The sequence below is a fragment of the Lipomyces chichibuensis genome (assembly GCF_038497645.1).
Source record: "Lipomyces chichibuensis strain CBS 12929 unplaced genomic scaffold V1513scaffold_3, whole genome shotgun sequence".
Taxonomy (NCBI): Eukaryota; Fungi; Ascomycota; class Lipomycetes; order Lipomycetales; family Lipomycetaceae; genus Lipomyces; species Lipomyces chichibuensis.
The window spans coordinates 611,550-638,985 of record NW_027117455.1 but is presented as its reverse complement, the minus strand read 5'-3'; the positions used below and the strand labels follow the sequence as shown (position 1 = coordinate 638,985).

General features: G+C 45.6%; 13 protein-coding genes across 13 annotated transcripts; 7 read left to right on the top strand and 6 right to left on the bottom strand.

Annotated features, from left to right (window-relative positions):
* Window positions 1-47: 47 nt before the first annotated feature.
* Window positions 48-739, top strand: V1513DRAFT_437694 (DASH complex subunit Dad3-domain-containing protein). Its single transcript, XM_066896958.1, has 2 exons — window positions 48-278; window positions 345-739. The coding sequence occupies exons 1-2, from the start codon at window positions 144-146 to the stop codon at window positions 528-530; spliced, it is 321 nt and encodes a 106-aa protein (XP_066755986.1). The 5' UTR covers window positions 48-143; the 3' UTR covers window positions 531-739.
* On the bottom strand, window positions 634-1,895 carry V1513DRAFT_437693 (mitochondrial 37S ribosomal protein uS5m). The gene is made up of 2 exons (XM_066896957.1): window positions 1,021-1,895; window positions 634-972 (listed from the first exon to the last, which is right to left on the bottom strand). Exons 1-2 carry the CDS (start codon window positions 1,814-1,816, stop codon window positions 755-757), a joined length of 1,014 nt encoding a protein of 337 aa, XP_066755985.1. The 5' UTR covers window positions 1,817-1,895; the 3' UTR covers window positions 634-754.
* A 674-nt stretch (window positions 1,896-2,569) lies between these two features.
* V1513DRAFT_373765 (S-adenosyl-L-methionine-dependent methyltransferase) lies at window positions 2,570-4,163 on the top strand (the record flags this gene model as incomplete). The annotated part of the gene is made up of 5 exons (XM_066894825.1): window positions 2,570-2,814; window positions 2,866-3,437; window positions 3,489-3,781; window positions 3,835-4,059; window positions 4,119-4,163. 5 exons carry the CDS (start codon window positions 2,570-2,572, stop codon window positions 4,161-4,163), a joined length of 1,380 nt encoding a protein of 459 aa, XP_066755984.1.
* An 80-nt stretch (window positions 4,164-4,243) lies between these two features.
* Window positions 4,244-6,202, bottom strand: V1513DRAFT_394668 (uncharacterized protein). Its single transcript, XM_066895343.1, has 5 exons — window positions 6,035-6,202; window positions 5,917-5,983; window positions 5,472-5,860; window positions 5,298-5,413; window positions 4,244-5,245 (listed from the first exon to the last, which is right to left on the bottom strand). The coding sequence occupies exons 1-5, from the start codon at window positions 6,049-6,051 to the stop codon at window positions 4,446-4,448; spliced, it is 1,389 nt and encodes a 462-aa protein (XP_066755983.1). The 5' UTR covers window positions 6,052-6,202; the 3' UTR covers window positions 4,244-4,445.
* A 364-nt stretch (window positions 6,203-6,566) lies between these two features.
* Window positions 6,567-7,068, bottom strand: V1513DRAFT_456631 (uncharacterized protein; the record flags this gene model as incomplete). Its single annotated transcript, XM_066899587.1, has 4 exons — window positions 6,567-6,603; window positions 6,658-6,801; window positions 6,855-6,985; window positions 7,036-7,068. 4 exons carry the CDS (start codon window positions 7,066-7,068, stop codon window positions 6,567-6,569), a joined length of 345 nt encoding a protein of 114 aa, XP_066755982.1.
* A 552-nt stretch (window positions 7,069-7,620) lies between these two features.
* V1513DRAFT_437680 (uncharacterized protein) lies at window positions 7,621-8,522 on the top strand. Its single transcript, XM_066896956.1, has 3 exons — window positions 7,621-7,813; window positions 7,864-8,027; window positions 8,089-8,522. Exons 1-3 carry the CDS (start codon window positions 7,690-7,692, stop codon window positions 8,101-8,103), a joined length of 303 nt encoding a protein of 100 aa, XP_066755981.1. The 5' UTR covers window positions 7,621-7,689; the 3' UTR covers window positions 8,104-8,522.
* A 765-nt stretch (window positions 8,523-9,287) lies between these two features.
* V1513DRAFT_456630 (uncharacterized protein) lies at window positions 9,288-10,294 on the bottom strand (the record flags this gene model as incomplete). Its single annotated transcript, XM_066899586.1, has 2 exons — window positions 9,288-9,823; window positions 9,880-10,294. The coding sequence occupies 2 exons, from the start codon at window positions 10,292-10,294 to the stop codon at window positions 9,288-9,290; spliced, it is 951 nt and encodes a 316-aa protein (XP_066755980.1).
* Window positions 10,295-10,667: 373 nt separating this feature from the next.
* On the top strand, window positions 10,668-13,276 carry V1513DRAFT_437667 (P-loop containing nucleoside triphosphate hydrolase protein). The gene is made up of 8 exons (XM_066896955.1): window positions 10,668-10,833; window positions 10,960-11,208; window positions 11,265-11,313; window positions 11,374-11,427; window positions 11,486-11,661; window positions 11,716-12,586; window positions 12,641-12,729; window positions 12,780-13,276. The coding sequence occupies exons 2-8, from the start codon at window positions 10,991-10,993 to the stop codon at window positions 12,841-12,843; spliced, it is 1,521 nt and encodes a 506-aa protein (XP_066755979.1). The 5' UTR covers window positions 10,668-10,833; window positions 10,960-10,990; the 3' UTR covers window positions 12,844-13,276.
* On the bottom strand, window positions 12,973-13,717 carry V1513DRAFT_437666 (uncharacterized protein). Its single transcript, XM_066896954.1, has one exon. It carries the CDS (start codon window positions 13,513-13,515, stop codon window positions 13,252-13,254), a length of 264 nt encoding a protein of 87 aa, XP_066755978.1. The 5' UTR covers window positions 13,516-13,717; the 3' UTR covers window positions 12,973-13,251.
* On the bottom strand, window positions 13,718-16,032 carry V1513DRAFT_437664 (pre-mRNA splicing factor component-domain-containing protein). The gene is made up of 5 exons (XM_066896953.1): window positions 15,670-16,032; window positions 15,577-15,595; window positions 15,150-15,518; window positions 14,913-15,098; window positions 13,718-14,858 (listed from the first exon to the last, which is right to left on the bottom strand). Exons 1-5 carry the CDS (start codon window positions 15,710-15,712, stop codon window positions 13,901-13,903), a joined length of 1,575 nt encoding a protein of 524 aa, XP_066755977.1. The 5' UTR covers window positions 15,713-16,032; the 3' UTR covers window positions 13,718-13,900.
* Window positions 16,033-17,713: 1,681 nt separating this feature from the next.
* V1513DRAFT_437658 (P-loop containing nucleoside triphosphate hydrolase protein) lies at window positions 17,714-19,967 on the top strand. Its single transcript, XM_066896952.1, has 3 exons — window positions 17,714-18,433; window positions 18,492-18,884; window positions 18,942-19,967. Exons 1-3 carry the CDS (start codon window positions 17,890-17,892, stop codon window positions 19,526-19,528), a joined length of 1,524 nt encoding a protein of 507 aa, XP_066755976.1. The 5' UTR covers window positions 17,714-17,889; the 3' UTR covers window positions 19,529-19,967.
* Window positions 19,968-20,181: 214 nt separating this feature from the next.
* On the top strand, window positions 20,182-22,052 carry V1513DRAFT_429483 (uncharacterized protein; the record flags this gene model as incomplete). Its single annotated transcript, XM_066896319.1, has 7 exons — window positions 20,182-20,185; window positions 20,247-20,297; window positions 20,376-20,420; window positions 20,487-20,501; window positions 20,563-20,676; window positions 20,734-21,072; window positions 21,130-22,052. The coding sequence occupies 7 exons, from the start codon at window positions 20,182-20,184 to the stop codon at window positions 22,050-22,052; spliced, it is 1,491 nt and encodes a 496-aa protein (XP_066755975.1).
* A 3,444-nt stretch (window positions 22,053-25,496) lies between these two features.
* On the top strand, window positions 25,497-27,200 carry V1513DRAFT_423080 (uncharacterized protein; the record flags this gene model as incomplete). The annotated part of the gene is made up of 1 exon (XM_066896016.1): window positions 25,497-27,200. One exon carries the CDS (start codon window positions 25,497-25,499, stop codon window positions 27,198-27,200), a length of 1,704 nt encoding a protein of 567 aa, XP_066755974.1.
* Between the last annotated feature and the right edge of the window lie 236 nt (window positions 27,201-27,436).

Genomic DNA, 27,436 nt, shown 5'->3' with positions numbered 1-27,436 from the left:
CTCCTTGGGAAGATGATCGAGCTTGGGACGTATTAATTTCTTAAGCAGCTCAACTCTGATACGCATTTTGCTTCTCTACAGCACGCTCTCTTTGTCATACGCTCTTAAATAAATATATGTAGGATACAGATTGGTCTTTTACAATGTCAGCGATTCAAGACAACCAGGATATGTCTGTCGTCCCCGCGATCTCGTCTGACGTGTTTCTTCATCTTCTTTCCCCTGTCGAACAAGATCTTCTAAAAGAGTACAAGCTGTTAAGTCAGAATTTGAACATAGTACGCATATTTCTATCCTTTGTATTGTTAGTTACTTAAAAAGATGCTAATGTTCACACTCTCCAGCTCTCGGGAGAATTGGCAAAAATGGCTTCGGTGCCGACACCAGAAATATTGGATAACTTGCGTGTCTTAGAGCGGAAGATGGCAATTGTGTTCACCCTTCTTAAGGCTTCAGTCTACAGTATCTTTTTACAGCAACAGCTTCATGATGAAGAAGGGGGCATTATATTGGCGGATGGTTCAGAATGAGTTGTATGACAGCAATTATATAATTGGATATTGTTTTGGCGTTTAAGGTATTCAAGAGCTTAGGTATATAGGATAAACCACAACAGTAATTAAGGACGTATATGTGTAGTTGAAGGACTTTTGAGTCTTGCGCTCAACTAGAGGTCATTCATGGAGATATGTACAGGTATAATTATACATGATAATATGAACATTTTTTTATGTCCTATGCGAATCGTCGAATTTTACTTTCTGGCAGAAAAATAAGTCTTCTTGATATCCACAGCCTTCTTTCCTCTGGCCCGCGCAATTTCTTCCGGCAACACCTGGTTTCGTAACATCTCAATGGTCGCCTTAATTGTGTTCATCTTGTTGCGCGAGCCGCGAACTTTACCGCCTAAATCTTTTAGTCCTGCGCACACGGCCACTTCGTGGATTAAATGATTGACGCGCAGACCGAAGCCTAATGAAACGTTAATCTCTGACATAACGACAACTTGATCTGACTTACCAGGCGGGCGAGGCCACAGCTGCACGTCGACTCCATGATAATTGTTCTCCAAAGAACCAAATATCGTTCTGTTGTCTAGTCGCGGTATGTAAAACATGTTTCTAAGTGCCTTACTTTTGGCCTTCATAACTGCCCTGCTGGATTCATTACGATCCTTGGCTTCGCCGATACCAATCATTCCATTTTCGTCACCAACAATAACGAGAGAATAAAAACTTCGAATTTTGCCCAGCCTGGTAACATTGGAGACTAGTTTCCGAACTAATGGCCTGACTATCAACCTCCTCATATAATCTCTGCTGATGCCTCTGTTGTTGGCCAATTCGGCTTCCACGACGTCCGTGTTCATCAAGTCCGGCGGCACAGTCTGAGGCAGATCGCTTGGAGGTGGAACCGGCTGGTGAGGTTCAGAGAAATCGGTCCATGGCATTCTAGGAAGATCATAAAACGGGTCGTGCTTCGCCAAATCGTCCGCATATGAAAGTGGAAATAGCGGCTTCGCCTTCTTCCTCTTATCCCATAGGTCGGGAGTAACTGTTTGCTCTGCCGCGATAATTGACTTGAGCATCTTCGGTGAGTAGTATTTGCTCAATCGTTGTATATGATCTGATCTTGTTATAATTGTCGGAAACTCCAGTTTGGCAACCTCTTGTTTTATTTCTGAAGATATCTTCTCTGACAGCGCCTTTGTCGCATCTGTGGACTCTCGGGCAATCTGAGCCTTCACGCATCCATTACCGTGTATTCTTGGCCGGTTTGCTGTCCGCAGTAATTGATACAGCGCCCGTTTTGACATTTTCCGATACGTGCAATCCGACGAGGCAGATATACAGGTACTCACAGACCGTAGACGAGTCGTCAGAAGTGGTCGTATGAGCTTCATCGAAAACAGCTCCATTGCACATAACCAAATTTTTTCTCGAAACTGTGGCCATATGAGGGGACAGTTACGGCATATCCGCACTATGCTTTTCATATGCCGAGATTTCAGGAGTTGGCCTAGCCCATACCCAGAAGATTATCGCCAAAAAATTTCGGGAATCAAGCTTCACCAGCAGTCGTCCCGCAGTTCAATAAGTGCAATTAATGTGACCTCGACGGGGCTCGACGTTATTTCATGTTACGTGGTTTAAAGGTATTTGGGACAGTTGAAATATTTTTCACGTTTTCGTTACGGTATAGTACTTCGCTACCGAAACGGTGGGCGAAAGTTGGTAAACACAATATCAATCGCCACATATACAGAGGATTTGCTGCGTCCCACAGCATTCAAAAGCCGCTTCTACGAATAAAATCCCGACTCAAAACGATGGCGGACCTGGAGTCTCAACCTAAGTTTGCAGAATCTACTGCAGAAGTGCCGGCTCCAACAACTATTTCGAAGCGTTCGAATGTCGAACTGAAAAATAGCCCAATCGACTGTCAGGCCAAAAACAAAAATGTTGAAAATGGACACAATGCAAAGAGAGTGAAGAGAAGACATAATCGAAAGCCAAAGCCCATCGTTGTGGAGAAGACATCCCCGGACGGGTATCTTCTATACGATGTTATGGAACTGCGGGAATCATTGGGCTTGCATGTAGATGTGAAGACAAGCGATGATGGAAAGTCGTTCATTCTTGAACAACAGCCACCTACGGAGTTTCGGTACACCGAACTTTATATCGCGAACCTAAGCTCCACGGGAGACGGCATTGGCGTCGACAAACGCGAAGACGGCACAATTGAGATTGTTGTGGTCCCATATAGCGTCCCTGGCGATCTAGTGAAAGTCAAGATCTATAAGTGCCTTGAGTATGGATTGCTCCTGATCACCGACTAAGTCGTAAAACTGACAGTATTTAGGCATTACTCCTTGGCGGATTTGGACACAGTTTTATCTGGCGGACACGCTCGTGACGACTCCCTCGTCAGATGCAAGTACTTCACAAAATGTGCGGGCTGTCAATTGCAAATGTTGCCGTACGAAGAGCAGTTAAGACACAAACGGGAGGTCATTGTGCGGGCCTACAAAAATTTCTGCAAAGTCTCAGATGGCGTAATTCCAGAAATTGGCGACACAATTGGTTCCCCATTAGAGTATGGCTACAGAACGAAGCTGACACCACACTTCGATGTTCCTCGGAATGGTCACGTACCGACAGTCACACCGATTGGATTTACAGAAAAGGGTAGATCTGTTGTTATCGACATTGAAGAGTGTCCTATTGGCACACCTGCTATAAATGAAGCGTACAAGAAGGAGAGGATGAGGGTCAGAGATGACATATATTCCTACAAACGTGGCGCAACTCTCCTCCTCCGTGAAAGTCTGGAGATAGACGAGACTACTAATGAAACTAAAAAATCAGTTTGTGTCAATTCCAAGGATACCGTTACAGAATATGTCAATAGATACCGGTTTAAGTATCCAGCAGGTGAGTAACATAGTAATGAAACTATTGCAAGCATACTCACTGATTACGTAGGAGACTTTTTCCAGTGTAATAGCTCTGTCCTTCCTAGAGTCACCGAATATGTCAACTCTCAGCTCAAGCTGCGTTTGTCTAATGACGAATACAAGCCATTACCTGCGCCCAAGTATTTAGTTGACGCCTACTGTGGATCTGGTCTATTCAGTATAACTTGCAACGAAAGCGTGGAGGAAGTCATTGGAGTTGAAATTTCCCCAAAGAGTGTCGCATGTGCCACATCCAATGCGCTGGACAATAATATTGCCAATGCTGAGTTTGTGCTCGGAGATGCAGCAGTAATTTTCAGGGTAGGCTTATGAGTTTGTCGGTTGACATAATGTAGTGCTAATAGCATATATAGCAAATTCGAACTCCATCAAATGAGACTTCCATGATCTTGGATCCACCGCGAAAGGGTTGTGATAATAACTTTTTAAATCAACTTCTTGATTATCTTCCCCGCCGGATTGTGTACGTTTCTTGCAATGTCCATACGCAAGCCAGAGACCTTGGCTATATTTTGAACGATCCTCGTGGCTTAAAGTATCATGTAAATAGTATACGTGGCTTTGATTTCTTCCCTCAGGTAATCTACAGAAGTCTCATAAGACTTGATTAGGTGCAATACTAACGCGTTGCTTGTAGACTCATCATGTTGAGAGCGTTGCTGTGTTAACGCTGCAGGATTAAGAAGTTTTGAGTGCTTATACAGACCGAACGTGCGGTAGCTGAAGACACCACATGTGCATATTCACCCATGCAAGTTGTGCATTTCCAATGGCGTCCGTATGATATTATAAGTAATTTAGATGTACTAATCCAAGACAAGCAAAAATTGTCATTGATTATCCGCTAAAACGCAAAATAGTACTTATTACATATAGTATTTTGTATCCAAACTAAATTCCGTACTCCTGCTATGTCCATCAATGCCTAAACGTAGAAACACTCATATATCGGACCTAAACTACCTCATGCTATAGCCGTAGTCCCACCAAGACCACTGTCCTCATCTTCGGACTCGATCTTCGCCGACTCGCTGGTCTCCCCAGCAAGTAGAGATTTGTCAATAGGTCGCCTTGGCCATTTTCTTACTCTGTCGATGCCAGACTCAGGATATAACCATTCCAAAAATCTCAGAAGTAGAAAGTCGATGACAACGCACATGACGAAAAGCTTTCCAGCCCATATTCCGCAGCCGTAGTATCGCTTTAGTCGATCGATCACCGGCTCATTGTCGCTCTTTGCGACGATATCGTAAACATTTTCAGTTCTGCGAGCCACATCATGCCAACCGTACATGCCTTTGACTTGCTCATGAAACTTCGATGTATCGACCGCCTTGGATTCGATCAATTTAATTGCTTCCAGCGTGGATTGAGTCAGAGAATCCTCCGAAGGCGAAGAAAAAATGGTCATGTGGGAGGGAAGTACTTCGGGTATACCGCCAACTTTTGTCGTAACAACAAGTAAGCCACATGACGCAGCCTCCACCAATACCGTTCCGAATGCCTCAGTCAGCGTAGGATGCAAGTAAATATGCCCTTTCACCATTACATCGCGCACATCTTCATGTCGAATACTACCGACAAGTTCTACTCGTTCTTGAAGTTGGAACTTCTCTCTCATTTGCTCAAGATCGATCTCCCGCGGTCCGCTCCCGGCGATGATGAATCTCACTGTCGGATGAATTTTGCAAATATTCGGAATAACAGCTGTTAACAAATCTGCGCCTTTATTAGGATATAACCTTGAAATGACGATGATTGTTACTAAAATTGTTGGCGTTAGGTTCAATTAACACAATCGCAATGACACACATACTGTATTCAGAAGATGTTTTGGAAGGGTCCGGTCGAAAATTGGAAGCCACGACAGCGTTCGGTATGACGCTGACGGTAACTGGATCTAAAGACGCCCGCAGAACAGTATTTTCCTTGCTATACAGTCAAATTTAACACATGATATCTAAGTTATTGAGTTCCATAGATAGCATACCATGTGTGCGAGACGCAAATAACGTGTCCAATGTCGCTTAACGTAAATTTCAGCAGTTTGTTGCCCAAAATACTGCCTGGGTCTGCAAATCCAAACAGCGAGTGGTCAGTGAAGACAGTCCGTAAACCCATGGTCCGGCTATGTAGAATTGCCTCAAGGCACAGACTGCTGAGACTCCCATGTCCGTGAACAATTTCGATCTCTTCTCGGATCAATATATTCCGTAAAATAGGAAAGAAAGAGAAGACAGACGGAAAAGTTGACTCCCTATATAGAACATAAAATGGCACATAGTAGACCTTAAGTCCGTGTGTTAGATATCGCACACCCACTCGAGAACCATGCGCGTGCGTAATAATGATAACAGAGTGTCCCAATGAGATGAGTTTCTGTAGCAATTGTTAACTAGGCTGCGAATACTTTATTCCGGTTAAATAATACTTACTGAGGAAAGCTGATAAATATGTGACTCGATACCTCCAGGTTGAGGGTAAAAGAAATCCGAGACCATACTGATTAAGGACTGTAAGCGACTTCCTACGAGTACTTGTCGGGACACTTACGCTATGTTGTACCGCATTTTGGCGAGTGTTCCTCTTGTTGTGAGTATACGATCAATGCTGCATCCGAGTTATTGCAGGGTATATACATAAGCACAGGGGATGTTTATTGTGCCTTATACATGCATAAACATTATGGCGCCTAACAGCTCGGGCCAATTTTAACGAACAGGGTCGGTGCGGCTGGACACGTCCTAGAAATCCCATAATACGGACGTGTAAACTATGTAAAGCACTAAATCGTGCAATCTACAATACTGTACTATACTTGGATTATAGAATGATGAATTATTGAGAGAGTGCTACTCCTGTGAAGAGCTTTACGGACTCATTCCAACAACAACACATACAGGGCCCCCCCGCCCCAATAAGTAGCTATTGAGTGAAAAATCTTCTGGTAATCTAATTGTTTCAAGTAGTGTCTTCTGCGACGAAGAACAGTATATGCAAATACCCCGTGTAATCAATAATATCACCAACGCCATGATATAGATATCCTATAATCCCAATCAATCATGCGAAAATATCCAAACTCTTATTTACTAAGATCAATATCAAAACTTGTGCCGCATCTATTTGAATGTTAGTGAGAACTGCAACAACGAGATCAACTGGAAGACACATACCCGCAACTGGAACTAGCCCTTGGATTATTAATGATCTTAAACTGGCTTCCGATAAGTTCAGTTGTATAGTCGATTGTTGAATCCTTAAGAATGCTAAGTGACATCTCGTCCATAACCACTTTCGCGCCGTTAAGATCGAAGATACTGCACAACAATGTTGGCAATTTTAAAATTTATACGAGCAACCAATCACTTACGTGTCCTCGTTGGGATCAAGAGTCTCTTTCAAACCCATGAGATACTGAAATCCATGGCAACCGCCACTTTCGACTGTCACGCGAAGGAATAAGTTCGGATTGTTGTCCGACTGTTTAATAGCATTTATTCGCTGAAGAGACGGTTAGACGCATATTAAGTTAGCAATCAAACATAACCTACTGCTGCAGCCCTTGGAGTAATGTACACCAGCATGTAATTCCCTTCTTCATCTTGCTTTGGATTACGAACCGTTGGCACTTTAGGAGAATTCTCCTCTACCGCGCGGTCAGCGTTCGGAACGAATTTGCTACTCTCTATCGTCTTTTCAGAATCTAATGATATTGATCTGGTGAAATTTGTCTGCCTGTATGCACCGAATGCACATTTATGACTCCAGACTCCGCGCCTGCCGGTCGTTATTGTTGCATTTGATAGGCCGCTCAAATGTCGCAATCTCTCGCCAGTTTTAGTAACCAGCACTGCTCGACTTGCTGATGTGGCCAGACGACTTCTGGCAAGGAAAAAAATATTCATGCTGATATCCGTTTGTTACAGAAAGATGAGGGTATATGTCTGCGCACAAGGAATAGATTTCGTGTCGAAAGACTTTTATATTCAGTTCCTATACGTGGACGGTGGGTTGGTAAGCCAGATTATGTTAGCCAAATACGCAAAGCACAATGTGCTCAGGCAAGGGTACGGGTATGTCAACGTCCCATTAATTGTGTAACCGCTTCGCGTGGGAATAATCATTGTCTAAATATTCAGCTGGTTGGCCCTGGCCTTATCTAGACTCCGCCTCAGCCTCGTCTTGTATATTGTTTGCAGCTTACTATGTCAGCACAAGCGAGGGACTTCACAGATGTACACAGAGCTCTTATTCAGGCGTTCATTGTGAATAGGAGGTTCACATCTCAGGAATTGCAAACGGCGCTCGCTAGTATATTAACAGTGTCCAGTAAGCTATACGCTATTGAGAATCGAACACGCGTTAACATATGATCTTAGATCAAATTGCACAAAATGAGGAAGTTACTCCCGAAATCACAGCGCGTGATGTCACTGAGGAACAGATTGATGATTATATCGGAGCAGCGAATTCTGCTCTATATCGTCTGGATTACGAAATCCGTTGCTTAAGAGGCTCAGATAACTCTCTAACGTGGCAGCTGGTACGTGTTTAATTATGCGTTTAACTTCTGTGTATTCCATTAATCATGATTGGACTACTAGGAAGTTTTGGAATAGACCTGAGACGCGCTTTGCAGATGGCTTGTGTATGATAGTACCGCGGCTGAAACGGCGTTTATCGGAAGGTTTCTTGTAAGAATATAAATGTGTAATGTACGATGCCGGCATTCAATACAGTACCTGGGTAGGATTACGACTGTTATCTCAAAGATAAATGGAAACTTCGCTGTTTAATGTGTCACGCCTCTCAAGCGGTAAACTATTATACATTCACTGAAATTATCCGGATCCCAAAACAATAAAATGCGAGAATACTACGCTATTAGAAAGGCAACAAGATTGCAAGTACTTCGTATCAAGTTCTTCAACATTACCAAACATCGTTAAGGGATCGCAACCATGTGCGGCACATTTGCATCGTGCATCGGTTCAGGAGAGTTATCGAATGTTGCAGGCTCTGGCTCGCAAGTTAGTGCCAGTGATGGTTGTACTAGTTTCTCCTTGGACAACCGAGACCCTTGCGGCTCGAGTTCCTTCATGTGGTACCATCGTGCAATCCAGCGATTAGCTCGTCTAAAGGCAGTAGCTGATGATCGACTCTCCTCGCCAAAATCATTCCCTAAGTTCGAATCTCGGACACCTGAAAGGCTGCTCATAATGTGACTATTGAGAGTGTTGAGATCAATGTTCTTACGCTTATGTGAGGATGCTGCGGAGGCCATCATTTCAAAGCTGACCAATATCTGCTCGTCTTCCGATTGCTCAAAGGGGTCACGAGTACGAATCTTTTTCCAAGTTCGTTTTATTGCACCTTCCTGATATCTCGCACGCTTGCGTCGTCGATCAGAGACTCTGACGAGATGTTCAACTTCAATCGAGCATTTCTCCTCTCTCCGATTGGCAAGCTCAGTAGCCGCGGATTCTGATTTACTCTGTTTTTTTGGAGGCTTCATGGCCGTCTTCATATTCGGTAGAGGTGATGACGCACTAACGGTCCGTTGAGACACATCAGAATCGGACGCATCCACATTTTCGCCTAAGCACTCACTCCGGTCATGTCCAGGTGACTTTTTGCCAGTAGCGACCTCGTCTTCATATTTTAAACCTTTCTTTATCTTGCGCTGCTTTTTCTGATGCGAAGGACCCTCTTCTTTAGGCTTGCCGGCGGCATCTGAAGTAGAAGCGTTCTCAAGGTGGCCTACAAGTCGTCAGGAATAGATGTCGCTATACAAGGTTAAAAATCAGTACATACGTTTCCGCTCTTGGATCATTCGTTCGGCAAACTCTTTCTCGGGATCCGTGTCGACATTCTCTTTTTCCAGATCTTCCGGTGATAACGTCATAAAGGATGGTATTTTCATACCCCCTTCTTGGCCGTATCCAAATGGATTGGCACGTAATTGTTCAGGACTTAAATCAGACTCCAAGTATACCCACATCAACCACAGGAACGCTTTGGCCCTAGACTCACTTGAGACTGATGTGTTCATGATGAAATCATAAAACTCGAACGGTTCAACAAAAAACAAATCTGTTACACGTCGCGCGTAGGTAGCTAATATAAACACCAAGTTGATCGGATTCGTACGTGGCAGCCGAGGTTGTAGCAGCAGTTGATCAAGCGTACTGGGCTCGGGTCGATCTTCGCACGCTCCCTTTAGAATACTTTTCAGACGGGGAGCATCCTGCAATTGCTTGTATGCAGTCGGATCAGAATACGTCTGGAGTGATGGAATTGGGTGGTACGTTCGTAATTGTGCGCGCATCTCCGGGAAGACTATCAGGGCGATGGTGAGATTCGATCCAACAATTCGAAACTGTAGTAATACATACAATTTAGTGTAGTATTCATCCGGCCAATATTGACCAAGAGGCATACCATTGCAATATTCAAGCCGGCCTGGCGATCGCCGAGGAGTTTCTCTCGCAGTACTCGCGACGACTTCGACGAACGCGCCATCGCGTCAATATAAATCTCCGAATATGTATGGTTCGGCGATCCATCGTAGCTGTTAGTAAATACTCGGGTCTCGTCGTAAAATAACGCTTTCAAAAAATCGTATTGAATATCGTTGCGCCACAACGGCTCGCCGTCTTTCTTTTTGATATGCCTGATCTTAGAATTGATTAGGAGTGTCTGTGACCGTGCACCAGGTCTAGCCGATCCATTCTTGGTCGAGCCTGCATTTCCATTGGCATGGTGTCGGTGGTGTCTGCTGCTGCTTGAGCCTCTTTGAGACGTATACATAGACAGTGGCGGCGGCTGCTGCTGCTGCTGTTGCTGTTGCTGTTGCTGTTGCTGTTGCTGTTGCTGTTGCTGTTGCTGTTGCTGTTGCTGTTGCTGCTGCTGTTGTTGATAAAAAGTCTCATAATCGTAACGAGCATTTACATTCGTCATCTCTATAAGACGCTTGTCACCAATTCCTTAAATCTTCACTCCGTAATAAATGTATCGAAGTGGCGTGAGATAGAGGACGGATGTTGAACGGGCGAGAACACGCGGGCGGTGATAAGGTACTGCTTATTCTGGACTACTCAATGCAGGGGGGGTTCGGTGCTGCGGCCGCACTAAGTCGCGATGATGGCCTGCCTGATGGCGTAGTGTCAAATGCGGAGGTAATTGACAATTATAACCTTAACTATGGCGTATATATGACCGAATTAAAAGCCAGAAAATTTCTTCGTCGCGAGGAACTATTAGGCGATGAGTCCTAAATCCGTGACCATATTGAATAGGTCGTGTATACCGCAACTGCGAGGTAATACAGGTAACAATAGATAGACTAGGTATATACCCACTATAACAAAAGGATACGAAAAAGTCTGTCGTTTAGGATGATTGAATGAGTCAACCTGATCGTAACCTGATCTTCGTATTGATCTTCCGTCTCTCGGATGCTAATGCTTGTTTAGACGCTATATACTGAACTGGACTTTCTGCACTATGGCTTCTGAGAACGGAGTTACTACGCCTCCCATTTCTGGTGATGAGGTGCCAGCCATTGCGAAGCCCAAATCTGTTACATTCGCAGAACCTGAGATTGAAGCGGACTCGGTTTCTGATGACGAAATCAAGGAAGACAAGCCAGTCGGCCTTCCACCGCAGCCTGATAATCCAGATTTCTCCAAACTGAATCCTCTGAGCATAGAGATCATAGCAAGGTGCGTGAAGTGCGGTTTTGGGTGACAATAACAAGATGCTGACATAGCTCCTGCAGGCAGGCGACGATCAACATTGGTACAATTGGTCATGTGGCGCACGGAAAGGTAATGCTGGACTTAGTTCTGTGTCAGTAGCATCGTCATCATATACTAACGTAGCGATAGAGTACCGTTGTTAAAGCCCTTTCCGGAGTCCAGACTGTTCGATTTAAAAATGAAGTGCGTGGTGACCTTCGCAATGTCGGTGTCATCTAGTAGCTAACTGACAAATGTGCAGCTTGAGCGAAACATTACTATTAAACTCGGCTATGCGAACGCTAAGATTTATAAATGCGATTCTCCGACTTGCCCGAGACCGGATTGCTACCGATCATTTAGATCTGAGAAGGAGGTGTCACCTCTGTGTGAAAGAATAGGATGCAATGGTCGGTATCAACTGCTGCGACATGTTAGGTATACAAAATTTCTTTTGAGTATACCATGGGGAATAAATTCTGACATCGATAGTTTTGTTGATTGCCCCGGTCACGATATTCTTATGTCTACTATGTTATCAGGAGCCGCCGTTATGGACGCTGCACTACTTCTGATCGCAGGAAATGAATCTTGCCCTCAGCCTCAGACAAGTGAGCACCTGGCTGCCATCGAAATTATGAAACTCAATCACATCATTATTCTCCAGAATAAAGTTGATCTTATGCGAGAATCGAATGCGTTGGAACATTATCAGAGCATTTTGAAGTTTGTGAAGGGAACTGCAGCGGACAAGGCACCTATCATTCCTATTTCCGCCCAGCTAAAATACAACATTGACGCAGTCAATGAATATCTAGTCAAGTCTATTCCAGTGCCACCTAGAGACTTCTTGGCCACTCCAAAGCTCATTGTTATTCGATCTTTTGACGTCAACAAACCTGGTTCGGAGATCGATGATTTGAAGGGTGGAGTCGCCGGTGGCAGTATCTTGACTGGTGTCCTGCGGTTAGGAGATGAGATTGAAATCAGACCCGGTATCGTGACCAAGGATAACGAGGGCAAGATCCAGTGCAGACCTATTTTCAGTCGCATCATTTCCCTATATGCTGAACATAACGATCTGAAATTTGCAGTCCCGGGTGGACTCATTGGTGTCGGAACGAAGATCGACCCTACGCTTTGCCGAGCTGATCGTCTGGTCGGACATGTGCTTGGATCTAAGGGCAGGCTTCCGGAAATTTACACCGAAATTGAGATCAACTACTTCCTGTTGCGAAGGCTTTTAGGTGTCAAGACGGATGAGAAGAAGCAAGCTCGTGTTCAGAAATTGACTAAGAACGAGATTCTGATGGTGAACATTGGATCAACTGCGACGGGTGCTCGTGTTGTTGGTGTCAAGGCTGTAAGTTACTGTGACATTCGCTGATAACTGCGTGAGGACTGACGAATATTTTAGGATTTGGCCAAGCTTCAGCTGACATCTCCTGCATGTACGGAGATTGGAGAGAAAATTGCTTTGTCTCGAAGAATTGAGAAGCATTGGCGGTATGTATAAGTTTGTTTTTCTCGCTTGGACTTGGCTAATTGCAATTTAGATTGATCGGCTGGGCCACTATCAAAAAGGGAGTCACGCTCAAACTGGCTGAATCTAGTGCATAGTGTTTCGAATCTTATTACGTCGGGTTAAATGTGTCGTAATTTATAGTTTGTTATACTGGCTACGCTCTGTAAATGTATGTGTTTTACGAAGTGATTCTACACAATATCATATATGAACGGCCCTAATTTGGAAAGTTAAAGTTCCGTGTCTATATAATGGTTCACAATTACTTGCATCTTGTGCCGCGACTTGGCTGAAGGTTTTCAAGTGCTTTCATCCATGGAATGGCAATCAACAACATTTATCCATCTGCGAATATCCAATTTTCTTACATTATCGTACACGCCATGTATTCCAATAATTTTTCTTTTCAAATCCAACAGCCTTGTGGTCGCCCTTGATAAAAATGGAGAATGGTGCGCATTATCCTTCACAGTAGCTTAACACGCTTATGCATTTTCGTACTCCTATTGTCTACCATGGTTGACTCCGTTTCCCTCGAATATATGCTTCTGTATAGAGCTCTGTATGTAGGCACTGTTCGCTTCGGAAAATTTTGCGGATAGTGTCTTCTGACGATTCATATATCCTCCAAGTAAAACTGAAATTTTCTTCTCCTGGCTGTTGGCCTTCTGAGCCGCTGCAAATAATGCAGCCCCAACTGTTTCTAACACTTCTTCTGTATCCAGAGAATCTTCCGAATTGCTAGTATGGTAACCTTTACTGCTCATGATCGACAATCGGCGATGGTATTGACGAATATGCCCAGATACACTAAGATCGTGTACGATCCTGCAGCAACATACAGGTTAGAATAATGCTGTTTCCAAGTACGATGCGACTTCGTAAAACTTGTCGCCCTACTGATAGGTTGTATCTTGATAACAGGTGGTGTAATAATGATCAGCGAAGATAATTCCGACAGTGAACAGATGCAAAAGACAACCTAGACAAGCTATTACAACGTGCGGCTGGAGCCAGAGGTTGGGGCTTTGAACAGCTTGAACTTAAATACCGCCCAACCAACCTTACAATACAATACAGTGATGAGTGGTCGGCACATAATTTATACTACGTATCTACAAATATCTTATAGAACTCATAATATAAAAGTAATCAAACAAGCCCCGCCAACTTAAATGGCTTTCGTTCAAACGAATCCAGCATGCCCTTGGAAAATTCCTCTAGTCCGCCGAGAGCTACCACCTCGTCTTCAATCAACTTTACCGCCTTCATTCTCAGCGCGTCATCCAAGTCAGGAACCACCGTTGCCACCCCTTTAGCATTCAGCACACGGCCATTAGGCACTGGATACTTTATCACGTCCGAAACAATTAAGTCTCGATATTCTCGGGCAATAGCAGCAATAACTGGATCTGGATCGCTAATTTCAGAATCGCTAATGAGTTTGTTTCTATCCACAACTGTCGATCGCGGCAGTTCGCGTCTCAATACAGCCGACCGTCTGAGTAGTGCTCTTTGTTCCTCCTCCTTCCTGAGTTCTTTTATCTTGCGTTCACGCTCGCCAGCGTCCTCTTCCAATTCTGCTTCCTGGAGCTGCGTTTCTAGAGAAACTTCCTGTTCTTCCTCTGGGGCAACTAAATCAAAGTCGTTTTTGGGCTTAGGCAGACCTTTAAATCCAGACTTTAGTAAGCTTTGCATATTAAACTCCGGTTCTGGCTCGGTCTTAGGCTCTGACGGACTTTGAAACCTTGCATTTATGAAATCCTGTTCGCTAGCCTGAGGTGCCGGGAGTGAGAGTTTTCGGCGTTTCGCAATCTGCTCGGCTTCTTGCAACTTCTGCAATCTCTCAGCCCTGATAATCGCCTGCCGCTCTGCCGCCTCCGCTTCCTTCGACTCATCTTTGGGCCGTTTCTTGTGAGAAGCATTAGGATCTTCGGAATCTTTCCGTCTAGCGCCATATTGCCGAGTTCGAGTATCAAACGCTTGCTTCTCTTGATAGTTCTGCGTAAGCTCCTCAGTAGTATCATAGAAGCCCGGATTGGGCTGATGCTCGAATGGAATGTCGGCATTGTAGTCCATCTCGTTACGGTTCTTCTTGACCAATTTCACACTGAAACCGAAAAGTTAGCATTATGAAATCAATACATAGATGAATTCAGCTTACTTGATACCCGCTTGTTTCAATTCTCGACGCTTTTGTAAGACGGCAAGTCGTCGACTTTCCTCTAACAGACGCTCTCTGTCTTTCCGCTTCGCCTTTTTACCTTGAGTATTTGCCAATCTAGCCCTAGCCTCTGATAACATTTCTTTCTCATCTTCGTCCATATCAATAGCGTCGGGCCGCGCAGGCCTACATAAATTTCAGTTAGCACCGGGCCTCAGCAAAACTGCATGAACCTACTTCGACTCTGGATCGGGATCGATCTCTCCCGGTCTCAGCTTCCGGATCTGATCTGGGGCTTGAGCTTCGCTTCCAGGTCCAGATAGTCCAAACTCGCCGCTTTCCATTGCCTCTGCATCGTCCAGTAGCTTCTGATATCGCTCGAGACACTGTGTGGCTGTCCGGCCAACAATTGGAGCAATAGTACGCCATTGTGTTGGCATCAATTTGGCCAAATGTAAAAGTTTCTCATCTTCTTCTCTCGACCATTCAATTTTCTTAATTGCCGGATCAAGCCATTCAGTCCACCGTGCCTTCACTTGCTTTGCGGTCTTACGGGCGAGCAATGATGACACGCGAGCCCATTGGTTTAAACCGTATTTTGCGATACTAGAAGTCGAATTAGCATATAATATCAAGCACATTAACTATTGTCTATTAGGCTTACGCAGCACGTAGAATCTCGTCTAGGAAAGCAGTTAGTACTAGGTTCACTGAATCACTTCAGATCATCTTGAGCAGACGCAAGCATAAAACCCACCTTCGACGTTAGTCCAAACTCCTCCTTTAATGTAAGCCGGCATATTCCAGTCCAGTCAAAGGATACTTGGTAATAGAGTCGATGTTGTGATATATCAATAGAGCAGCAATTTACCTACCGATTTTGGCGATCTCGAATGATTCTACTACACAAAATCGTACTAAACGGATTTGCCCCCTGGCAAATTGTGTGAGCATAAACGGGTCAGACAGTTTCACATAGGGCACAACTATCCCTATATTGTTTTGACTCCAATATAATCCGAGATATACCGTGCTCGAATTTGCACCAGCAAACCGCTTCCTGATCAGTTCACGCATTCTTCATCTAATCTGTCGCTTAAGAATTCTGATTGCATGGCAACTACGTCATTCCGTTAATTGAAGTCACTTGCCAGGAAAGCACGGCACCTACTTTGTCGAGAATTTAATTTAATTTACCAGCAGATAAGTTTGATAAAATAGCTGCGAGATCACTCAGTGCTATACAGTCAAGATATTAGGTCCCATTGTAATGCAATTTCATTTCGTCAAACACTGTGTGCCTGTCAAAGGATCAGCCACTGTTCGACATCAGCCAGTTTTCTTTTCTAGGTTCCGCTACCAGCCTCGTTGGCCTAAGTAAATCATGCACTTACGATCGGCTCACCGCCGCCTGTTAGGTCCGAGTACAGTAGTCGTGGTTCAATATACTAACCCAGGAGCGACTGGTTAGCGCCGTAGCACCATTCATCAAACCCCTGTTTTCATTTCTGGATTCTTGCAACTTCCAGAGAGACAAAGCAGAGCCGAAGGAAAGCCATATTGTGCACAGATGTGGGCATGGAAGCAGCATGTGCTCAATCGACTATTACACGAACAAACAAACATACACTCATCATCTCCTCCCCCTTCTCTTGTCTGTGCCTTTCATCTGATTGTAATACCATCGCCGGTCCCCGCTGCTGCTGCTACTACTACTGCTGCTGCTGCTGCTGTTGTTGCCGTTCCCTGTCGGCGTCTGCTGCAAGCATTGGATCCGGGAGCGCCAGACCGCGAGAGCCAGGCCACTTGGCCACTACCGGTGCCAGTGACGCCTTTGTCGACATGTGTCATGAGGGCAGTGTGGAACCGGAGTAATCCAAGTTAGCGAGAACCAAGCCACTTGGTCCACTAACGGTCCCAGCGACGCCTTGTCGACAGATGTCACGAGGGGAGCCTTTGCAGGCTCACTAGGAACGGTGTTAGGTTTACCTCCGGGATTATTGTTTTCCCACTGGGTTTTTGTTTGTTCCCGGAGGATTTCCCTACGCTCTAGTCCAAATGGACGCTTTTTTCTATAGATTCTCGAATAGATCCTCGTTAGACAATCTATACATATGCGAGCACAACTATTCGTTCTTCGGGGCGACTAGCGGTGCGCTGAGCCTTGTCTCCTTGCCATCTGGTCTTGCCAGATAACATGCATGGCGGGACCATCAGATCTCGGCGTTTTGTTCGTAATGTTTAAGAACCGGGGTTTGGTTCAAGTTAAAAAAAAGTTATCCGATCCCATTACGCGTTTACAGTCATATATTACAAACATTTATGATTCAAGCTGAAACAAATGGCTTAAAGCCTAGAACTGCATCTTTTGCACTGCCCTTTGCCACATACTCCCGATGATGACTCTAAGCAACTGGACTGATAGCCCCAAGATGCTGGATGAGATATCCGCGAATCAGAGGATAGGCCAGAACTAGTGCTACCTACCGGCACAAGATTTCTGCCAAAAAATACGGGATGAAGTATCGCTGGGTTATAACCGCTATAGATTGTTGAGGCAGATTTGCGGGCAGCCGGCATTATTGGGCATGCATTGGGTGTTGATGAATGATCACGAGTGTTCACGACAACCTAATAAGAATGAGATGATCGACTACGACTAGCAGGCAAAAATCGTGGAACAGACCGGTCTCTTCTTTTGAACTATTGGTAGCATGATATAAATGCCCTATGATGTGTTGAATCGATATTAAGACCGTGAAATCGGACGAATAACACTTCCAGATGGACAAGGGCTCCCTAGATTTCTGCCCTGCAGTGAGTCAGTCCTCTACATCGGTGCGGCTCCGAACATCGATCGAGGACTCCGGGACATGCGACTCAAGGAGCCAACGCGCATCGGCCATAAACACCAATTCGGCAGATCAACTCTACTGAATGAGTGATACGGGCAACTTATCAAAATAGTTGGATACAAATGACGAATCCAACGAAGCCGCTGGTCGTTTTCCAAAACTGTATTCTCCGGCCACAACACTTTGCCAAGGAAATCTTTCCTAATCCAACGACGCTTACAATTCTACCAACGCAGCAATGGGCGATTACGGGCACTCACAAGACGAGGTTTCTTGCAGCACTTGCAGGAAGGTATACCGCGATTCCAGCGGAATCGAGGTCGTATCCATTTTTGGAGAAGTCAGTTTGGCCAGCTTCTGTCACTTCTTTGGTTACCTTTGCGACAGATATAAAGCCCGCATACCTATCGGCGAGATATGAGTCATACAGGGAACCAGAGGACGTCGATTTAGCTACCTTTTTGAAAAAGCCGCTAAGTAGTGCGACTGATGGGAAGTCCCCTGAGGAGCAGATGCAGGTCTATGAGAGAGTTGTCAAGCGACTAGGATTGGAGCCGCTGTTGAGTCAATGGATTGTGACTCTAAGCAACGGTCAAATGAGACGCGCGCGGATAGCTAGAGGTTTGCTGTCCAGTCCAAAGATATTATTGGCAGACGAGCCATTTTGTATGTCTTCAGCATGATAAACAACTATTTGTCAAGTAGACGTCTAACAACTGCTCAGTGGGCCTTGATCCCGTCTCTACTTCAACACTATCCCAGCTATTGGGCGAATTGGCTCCTGCACCCCAGGTCATTCTCGGATTACGGGCACATGAACCTATCCCTGATTGGGTTTCCCATGTAGCAGTCATTGATGAGTCGGGACTTATTAGAGGCGGAACAAGAGATGAAGTTGGGGAAAAACTGCGGGAGCTTCGAGACAGGCGGACCAACATCTTCATTGATCGATCCTACAACTTTAAAGCTGCTCAACTTTTGCCACCAATACGACCAGGCATTGATTCAATAATTGATATAGATTATATCACCATCGCCTATAAGGGAAATGTTGTCTTGAAAAATTTAAAGTGGACTGTCAGACGAGGAGAACGTTGGCACTTGCGGGGTAACAACGGTATGTGCCATTCCATTAGTAGCTGTTAGCAGATCGAGTCATGTTGACTATCTTAAGGTACCGGAAAGAGCACTCTGCTGTCCATGATAACCGCTGACCATCCTCAGTCGTGGAACTCGAAGATTCGCCTCTTCAACGAGCCACGAAAGGTTGGTCGTCAAAATTATTTCTCCATCAATAAAGTCATTGGCCATGCATCACCAGAGATTCACGCGATATTTCCTTCTACTCTGACAGCATTCCAAGCCGTGTCGACTGGGTTTACAGTTGGAAGTTTTTTGCCTCCCTCCAGCGTAAGTCATGTTGCAGGCATTTTGACCAAGGAAGAACAGACCAAGCGCATTCACGGCCTTTTAGAGTACTTCAACGTGAACCCGGAGACACTATTTTCCGATCTGACTTTGAACGATCAGAAGCTGGTACTATTCATGCGCGCAATTGTCAAAAACCCAGAAATTTTAATCTTGGACGAAGCGTTTTCAGGAATGAACGACGAAAGCATATTCCGCTGCAAGCAGTTTGTGAATGACTGGGGCGGAACAGTCATTGCTATTGGCCATGTTGAGGATGAGATCCCTAGATGCAGCAAATACATCCGACTCCATGGTGGAGAGAACTTGGCAGAACAAGGAGAAGTCGAATAATCCAGTGCTATACACATAGATTCCCCATATCTGTTCATTTGCAAGTATCATTCGGTCGGGTAGACGAAGGCACAGTTTGGTAAAGATTAACTCAGGTGAAAAAGTTATTGGCGTAGAGAAGTTGATAGAATTGATATATTGTCGTCAGATTCCCAATACCAGATTGATTCGACAATCTGAATGAATTATGTAAGAACTGATCCGATCCCAAATTAGCGTATACCATCAGAAGTAATTCGGACTTGTAGCCGCGGATAGGGAGCAAATGCAGTACAACTGTAAATATAGGGGTGTAGTGTTTTTATCATTATGCGTTTGTGCAGAAATTGGGAAGAACCGAGGAGCGCTGGCCGTTGGAATTCCTCTCTCTCCTTGTAAGGGCATATTTGGCTTAACGCAGGCCCTGACGCGCAGACTTGACGGCTCGTTCCTTTCGCCATAATTTTTTCGGAACGAATTGAGTCTTTACACATCGCATCTCCACAACCACGCAAAGGTTGTATTTTAACTTATGTAAGAACACTTAGTCTCACTCGCATAGTTTTGCTAATCCTACATCATTTGAATGATTTGTCGTTATCAGTGTATTGACGTCGTATCTAGATTTCGAAAAATACGCTTAAAGAGTTGTTGGACATCTAGCACGCTTCATCATGGGTATGGAAGATACGAAGATTGGCACTGTCTCCGATCGGAATTGACTTGTATTTTCTTGTAGCTCCCAAAAAAGGAACAAAGATGAGTCTTACCGACTTTTTGAAGGACGAGAGTATGTTGATGATTCCCTGCAGATATAAATATAATATATCCTTGTGTGACTTTGACGGGTGCTGACACTTGGCGACAGCATATGGATCTTGGGCCGATGAGATGGAGGATTTGCCTGTTTCAAGTAAGTGGTGAATTTGCTTGTAGTATAAGTAATTGCTCGTGGATATTTGGCTTACTCCTAGTCCAGACGCCCCTCCTCCCGGTACGAACAATGACAATATGCTACTTTTTGATGCGGTTTGCTGACTTGTGCTTGTTTGCAGCTGAGAAGTCATTTGCAGGATCTTCTTTTGATCGTTCTAGCGATCGTTATAACGACCGCGGTGATCGCGGCGACAGATATGGCTCTGGCGACCGCTTCGATCGCCCACCAAGGGGTACAAAACGGCATGCATATATATAGTAGTAGTCGGATCTAACTATTTTATATACAGAATTTGATGATAAGGTTCGCGGAAGTCGATTTGAGAAGCACGAGCCTCGTGAAGAGCATGGCCGTGACCGTCCGGAGAGAGAGCCTCTCCCTATCCCCGACAAGCCCCCTTATACAGCTCACATTGGCAACCTTTCTAATGAGATTGTGGAGGATGTCCTTGCTGACTATTTCTCCGGCCTGAGCATTGACGGCATCCGTATCATGCGTGACAGATTGGAGCAACCAAAGGGTTTCGCATATGTCGAGTTTAAAGACAGGGAGTCGTTGGAGCAGGCCCTGGACAGAACTGGTGGTGACCTCCTTGGACGCGTGATCCGGGTCAACGTTGCCGATCCTCGTAACTGATCCCTTGTTTCCTTCGTTCGGAATATATCATGTTGCTAACTAATTGTAGCCAAGGAAGACCGTACTCAGGGTGACTGGAGATCCGGCCGTACTAACGAGCGGCGAGTAGTTTCTGACGGAAAAGTCCGCGACTTCGACAGCTGGGAGCGACGTGGACCACTACCGCCTCTTGCTTCGGAGGAGAACAGACGCCGAAGAAGCAGTGCTTTCAGCCCAAGCCGGTCGTCCTCTGGCAGCCGGTCCGTTCGCGGACAGGATGATGCACAACCTGACAATCAGAGATCATTCGACAACTGGAGATCCGGTGCTGCATTTGAGGGACTCCGAAAATCTGGGACTTCAAGCAGATCTCGAGATGGTTCTGCAACACCTGACTCTGAAGACAAGCCTCGTCCTGCCGAACGCAGGAGATTGAATCTTAAGCCCCGAACTCAGCCAATCGAATCCGAGACTCCCGGGCCAGCCCCTATAACTTCTAACAAGCCTAACCCATTCGGCGGCGCCGCTCCGGTTGACACTGCCAAGAAGCTCCGGGAACTGGAAGATAAGATGGCTGATAAGGAAGTGGAGCGCCAGCGCCAACGCGCGCAGCAGGAGAAGGAGCGAGAGGCTTCGGCGAAGACTGGAGCGGTTGCTCCGGCTTCCCGCGGAAATCGTCGCGCACCCGTCACGGAGCGCCGACCACGCACGAACAAGGACACCGATGAAGAGAAGAAGGAGGAAAGTCCTGCTACTAAGCAATTCGACTTGCTACGCAATGCCGCCACGTCTGATGATTTTGTTCCTGACGAAGATGATGAGGATCCCGCTACCGTTGTTGAGAGCGACATCAAGGTCGCTCCTGCTCCCTTAGAGGCCGCTATTGCGGAGACTGCGGACAGCGCGAGCGAGGCTGCCGCAAAGATTGCGGTGGAGGGTGATTCGGAGTGGTCTGTTGTTCCCAAGAACAAGCGTGCGACTAACGGAAAGTAAAGGGAGGATTTGGGTCAAGGTACGGTCCGAGTATGGTTGGACGGGGATTTGTTGCATCAAAAAGTATAGATTGGAGTCGCTCCATGCTAAAGGGACAAAGAATGCCACGATGTCACGGGGACAGATATTCTCTACTCAATTCCATTCTTCATTTTTCGCTACCGTTGGATCATAAGGATTTGTTTGTGTGCTAGGAATGATAAGTGCGTTTCGTGTCATCGTTTATGGTATATAAAAGTTTTGTTGCTTTTCTTGTTGTTATGATTAAGTTGTCTTTCCTTTTATGTACTATTTGTTTCTGTTTTACATTCATGTCTTTTTATTTTCGCGGAGTGATCCTGATCTTGAAATTTTAAGTTTACACGAACATTTCATGCGTCCATTTATTGCTCATTAATAATCTACTCTGTATGATATCATGACTAAGTCATGCATTGTATGAAGGAATAATCGCTCCGCAATACTTTATAATCTGTCCATATAGCTTGATTTGCAGGCGCTTGCAATTGGTGATAATGACAAGGTTCGATTCTTTGTAGTTTTAGCGTTGATTTTACTTATAATGTTTCGTAATTGAATGCCAATTCCTTTATGGAAGCACACGATATATTCGATCGATATCTGAAACAAGTACTGACCCTCGGACCCGCAGTATCCTTAGAAAAATAGTAGAGCTTCGAATAATTCAAACCTCTAGAAAAATATGAAGAGGAGAAACTCTTGCCAATTGCATAGAAGTAAGAGTAAGGCGTGCGACAGCTATGCACAGGGCCTAGTTGTTCAAAATTATAGAGATAACATGACTGCAGCCCGAATCTACTGTGTCAACACTTGTACGAGACCCTAACCGGCAAAAGCCCGTCTACGAAGGCTTAGGAAACTGTGGCAGCTTGAATTCATTTCTCTACTGTCGATCTTGTAATGCTATCATTGCTATGTCGAATATCGAATATCGGGATAGAATGCTTCGAATAATATTCGGGTATTCGTATTCGCCGCCTGGGGATTATAGCCGATATCGTATCCGACGCAGGATAATCGGTGTCGAATATCGTCAACAGCCCAAATTTATAGGGCCGTTCCCAATACGAACATTCGCAGTAATCGACTATATTGGGTGTTCGTTATTTGCAACTACTGAGTATTAGGAACAATATTCGCCGAATATTCGTGTATAATCGCGTGCAGCTGCTACCTACGTGCATGTGTAGGACCGCCGCGGGCGCCGCAGCAGCTGATTTATTAATCTAGCAAATAATTAACTTCTCAAAGGCTCAAGAAGGGGTCTCCTGCTTAATATGAGTGCTTTCTTGACTATTACATCTATCAGCTTTACTAGCTCATAAAATTAAAATGGATATTGGCGGAAACTGCGAAGATTACCTAGCACTGAACCTCGGCTACAATACTGAACTTCTCACAGATCCGTACTTTGATATACTACCGCCAGTGCAATGGCAGTAATGTTATGCGTCGTTACTAGTGTAGATACCATGTAAATAAAGTCATTCAAGCGGCATATTTGGACCAAAACATTTCTTATTAGTAGTAAAGTTGCAGAGGTCGAGAAGTAAATTGAAGCAGTCAAATTAAGCGAATAATATTCGCAAGACGAATACAAATTAGATAGACTACAAGTACTTGAATAAATTTATCAAGATCGGATGCGTATCATTATATCACTTGATTATAACGGACCGAAAATGGAAAGGCTGTGGCTTTAGTAAGGTATAGAGGTAGCTTTTGGCAATGGAATAACCCTTGCCTGTGGGAATGGTCATCCTGTTCGAGAAGTTACGTCATTCTCTTCTCGTTTTGTGGCGTCGAGCAGCACGAGCTAAGAGAAACTGTCATATTGCGGAGCGCCAGCGACCAAGGGGTATCATTATGGGGCAAGACAGGGCTGGCTACATTAGTGATCGCCAAGACGGCAATAAGGCAATTTGGATGTAAAAGGGTGGAGCAGTAAGAATATTCGACCAATAGCGGCGGATCAGGGATGGAATGATACTGCGGATTTGATCGATGCTTGATATATAGCAAGTGCCGCATGTCGCCAGCTTGGAGCACATTTATTCATTTGGTGATGAACCGATCTGACGGCTATAAATATTTTTTCGATGCGGAGAGATAGCTCACACCCATCCATGGATGATGCCGCGGTGTATTTCGGAAGCAGCTGCAGATTTTGATAGAGTAGCTTTCACTGCGAGAAGACGACTCATCACGGAGATGCCGTAGCAAAGTCCGTGAGAATGAGCTTGCAATGCTGGCTAGGGTATATGGAAAAATAGCATTACTGTTTCATGGAGAGTCAAGCGAAAGCTTATCTATTGGCTAGAGCCAGATTTCTGCGTGGGCCGCGGTCGCTGTTAAGTTCGTTACGCATCTGCACAGGCGTCGCGACGGATGTGCGATAGCATTATTTCCCAAAACGTCAGGTCGCTCCCCCCTTCGACTTTCAACCAGAATCGTACAGTTGCTATCGGCGCCACGTTATCACTTATCAGTGCACGAGACACGCTATCAGACCGCTGAGCCTCGCCTGCGCGTCACTACGTGCTGCTTCTAATGACAACTGATATAAGCTGTTATGACTCTACTGGGAGATCAGAAGGCAATAACTACATTCCCGCAGCGTAACTGTGGGAACATTTAACGTGACTAGCCGATGATGTTAGCCTGGTCGAACGTTAGTATGGAATAATTTGAGGTGCTTATGACGAAAGCAGGCTAGTGCACTAATGAACGGTTGCGGTAAAATTATGGTACAAAGTTCATACCAAATGGTTGTCTGTGTTATCAGCTGCACTCCAACGCAGCGCTAGTCACTAGTGCCCTGCGGCCACGGAAACTTGCCTGCACTAGCTGAACATATCTGACCCAGCCCTCTCGGACCAAATATTCCTCGATTTAATGGAATATTTCGGCGTTAATTGTGGATGCTAGAAACTTTTTGTTGATGCTGTAAGTTAGTAATATATTGTAGTTGAGACTTTCGATTTTGTTATTATCCTTTTCTGTGTGTTATCAGTGCCTATCTGAGAGACGAGGATGCTTGACACATGTACACTCGGATTGAGAAATTGAGGTGGCAGACCCGCTCCTATATTTCAACAGGCCAGGAGAACATATACGTCGTCTAGCACATCGGGCAAAGGAGGCAATCGGTATTAACGCATCTGGCGCATTAGCGTTGGTGGCACTCTGCTATTCCTGATACCACCGGTGGCAGACGAAGTGCACCAAAATGTTCGTCAGCGTACTTGCCATCGGCAGATCCGCGTTCTGCTTACTCCGTCGCCGATCTGAAGCTGTATTATTGTACACTACATTCACTATCCATACTTCGCGTGCTCTCGTCCCTTCTTCTCCCATCTCAGCTTCTCATGCTCACTTCGTCGAACGCCGTTTCCGGCCATTTTCTTGTTCGACCTTGACCAAATGCCAGCAGAGACTCTCATTGTCCGCCATATGGATCCGGTCGCTGCTGGGTTCCATCAACCAGCATCCACAAACTCGGCGTCACAACATAGCCGCAAGGCAAGGCAGGATGTTCCTCCAGCTGTCGCTGCCCTTCTAGCAGTCACCGCCATCCCACTACCCAGAACCAGCTCAAAGCCCGTCAGAAGGAGAAAACCTTCAGTGAAAGACGAATCAACTGCTCAACTACAGAAGTCATCACAACGGCCGTCTATACAGCGGTCGACGAGCCCGAATTCACGTAATAGGGAGACCAGCGCAACCACAGATACTATTCCGGTTCGCCCGAAAACCTCCCGAAAATCTTCGGCTCTGTCGTCAACTTCGTCACCATCTTCGTCCTCGCGGCGAAAATTGGCCCGCCAGAAGCAGCGAACATATCCAAGCGAGCTGGTCGAGCTGTTGACACCACCTCCTGTCGACTCCGACTCTGATTCTGATGCGGAGGAATCCCCATTACCGTCGCCGTCCAATGGGCATCGCATGCACGAAGTTAATCCAACACGGGTGACCCCTGTCTCGCCGCCATTGTCTAATTCCCCACCTCAGTTGTCTTTGTCTGTGTCATCTACGGATTCTTCACCGCGAGTATCACCCACTACTCCTTTCTCCTCCGACACAGAGTATTTTCCTGTCACGGATGCTGAAGATAGCGGCTCGGAGACCTCCACACTCAACTCGTCATCGACAACTTCCACAGTTCAGCCCCAGAGTTCGTCATCGGCCGCATCTCGACACCGGAAGCAGCTTTCGGAATCGATTGCCATGTACAACGATGATCCACTATGTGTCGCTCTTGACGAGAATGGAGTTTGTATTTCCGCAATGACATTTGTTCCTGCGGAGGCTCGCCCGACGCCCTCGACTCCGACCTCGATCCCGGACATAATCCGTATTCGAAACGCAAAACGTCCGCAGGTGCCTCCAAGACGGAAGTCACGGCAAGAGCTCCTGGAAGAGGAGTATGCGCGACAGCATTCGAGCATGGTCGCCAAAATCAACACGTCTCTGCGCTCGTTGAAATGGATCGCGTCGTCAATGGCGCGACACCAGGAGGAGTACATGTCCAAGGATGAGATCGATCACCTCGAGCAGCCTCGTCGCTCCCGCAGTGTCGACCACCATATGTCCAACTCGCCAGTACACAACTCTTCAGCTAGCTTGACAAAAAGACGCTCGTCGTCGACTACGCGAAGACAGAGATCGGAGAGTGTGCCTGGGCGTACTCATGTCCCAGGCAGAGAGATCAGATATAGATCGCTATCCGCAGGCGGCGTCACGGCCCGATCATCAGCTCGCGCTCTTACAATGCAAGTTCCATTGTCTGAAAGGCAGTCAACGACAGCATTGTGTTACACTGCACCGCAGTCTAGTCCTGTTGGCGTGGCTTCTGGTGCAATCGACGGCGAAGAGGTCGAGCAATTGCCATGTATCCAGATGCAGACGTACGATGTGCAGCAAAATTGTCTGCCCATTTTCCGTCCACGGGAGCCTCGTATGAATGGAGATTTCTTGCGAATTTTGGCAATGGAGTTGCAGATGCGGCGGAATGGCAAATTGAGCCACGATTTTTACAGTGGAAAAGCGAGAATGGTACTTGCGCCACGGAACGACTACGGGCATCTGGAAAAGAAAACTCGGAATTGGACTCCTTGGACTGCATAAACAAGAATTGGGTGGGATCAAAGATAAAAATGGACAGGTGTAAGAAAAGTTATTGTTAGTAATGTGTATTAGCTAGACTATATATCTAACTGGAATGATTTTGTTTTGAATTGCTTTTTTTTAAATTGTCTGAAGTGGTTTTGTGGTTTTGGGATAATTGGCCTGCATTTTACTTTCTTGCGGATTAGGTGTTGCCACTGCATTAGTTGGATGTTGTTTCGCTTTGTCGCATTTGT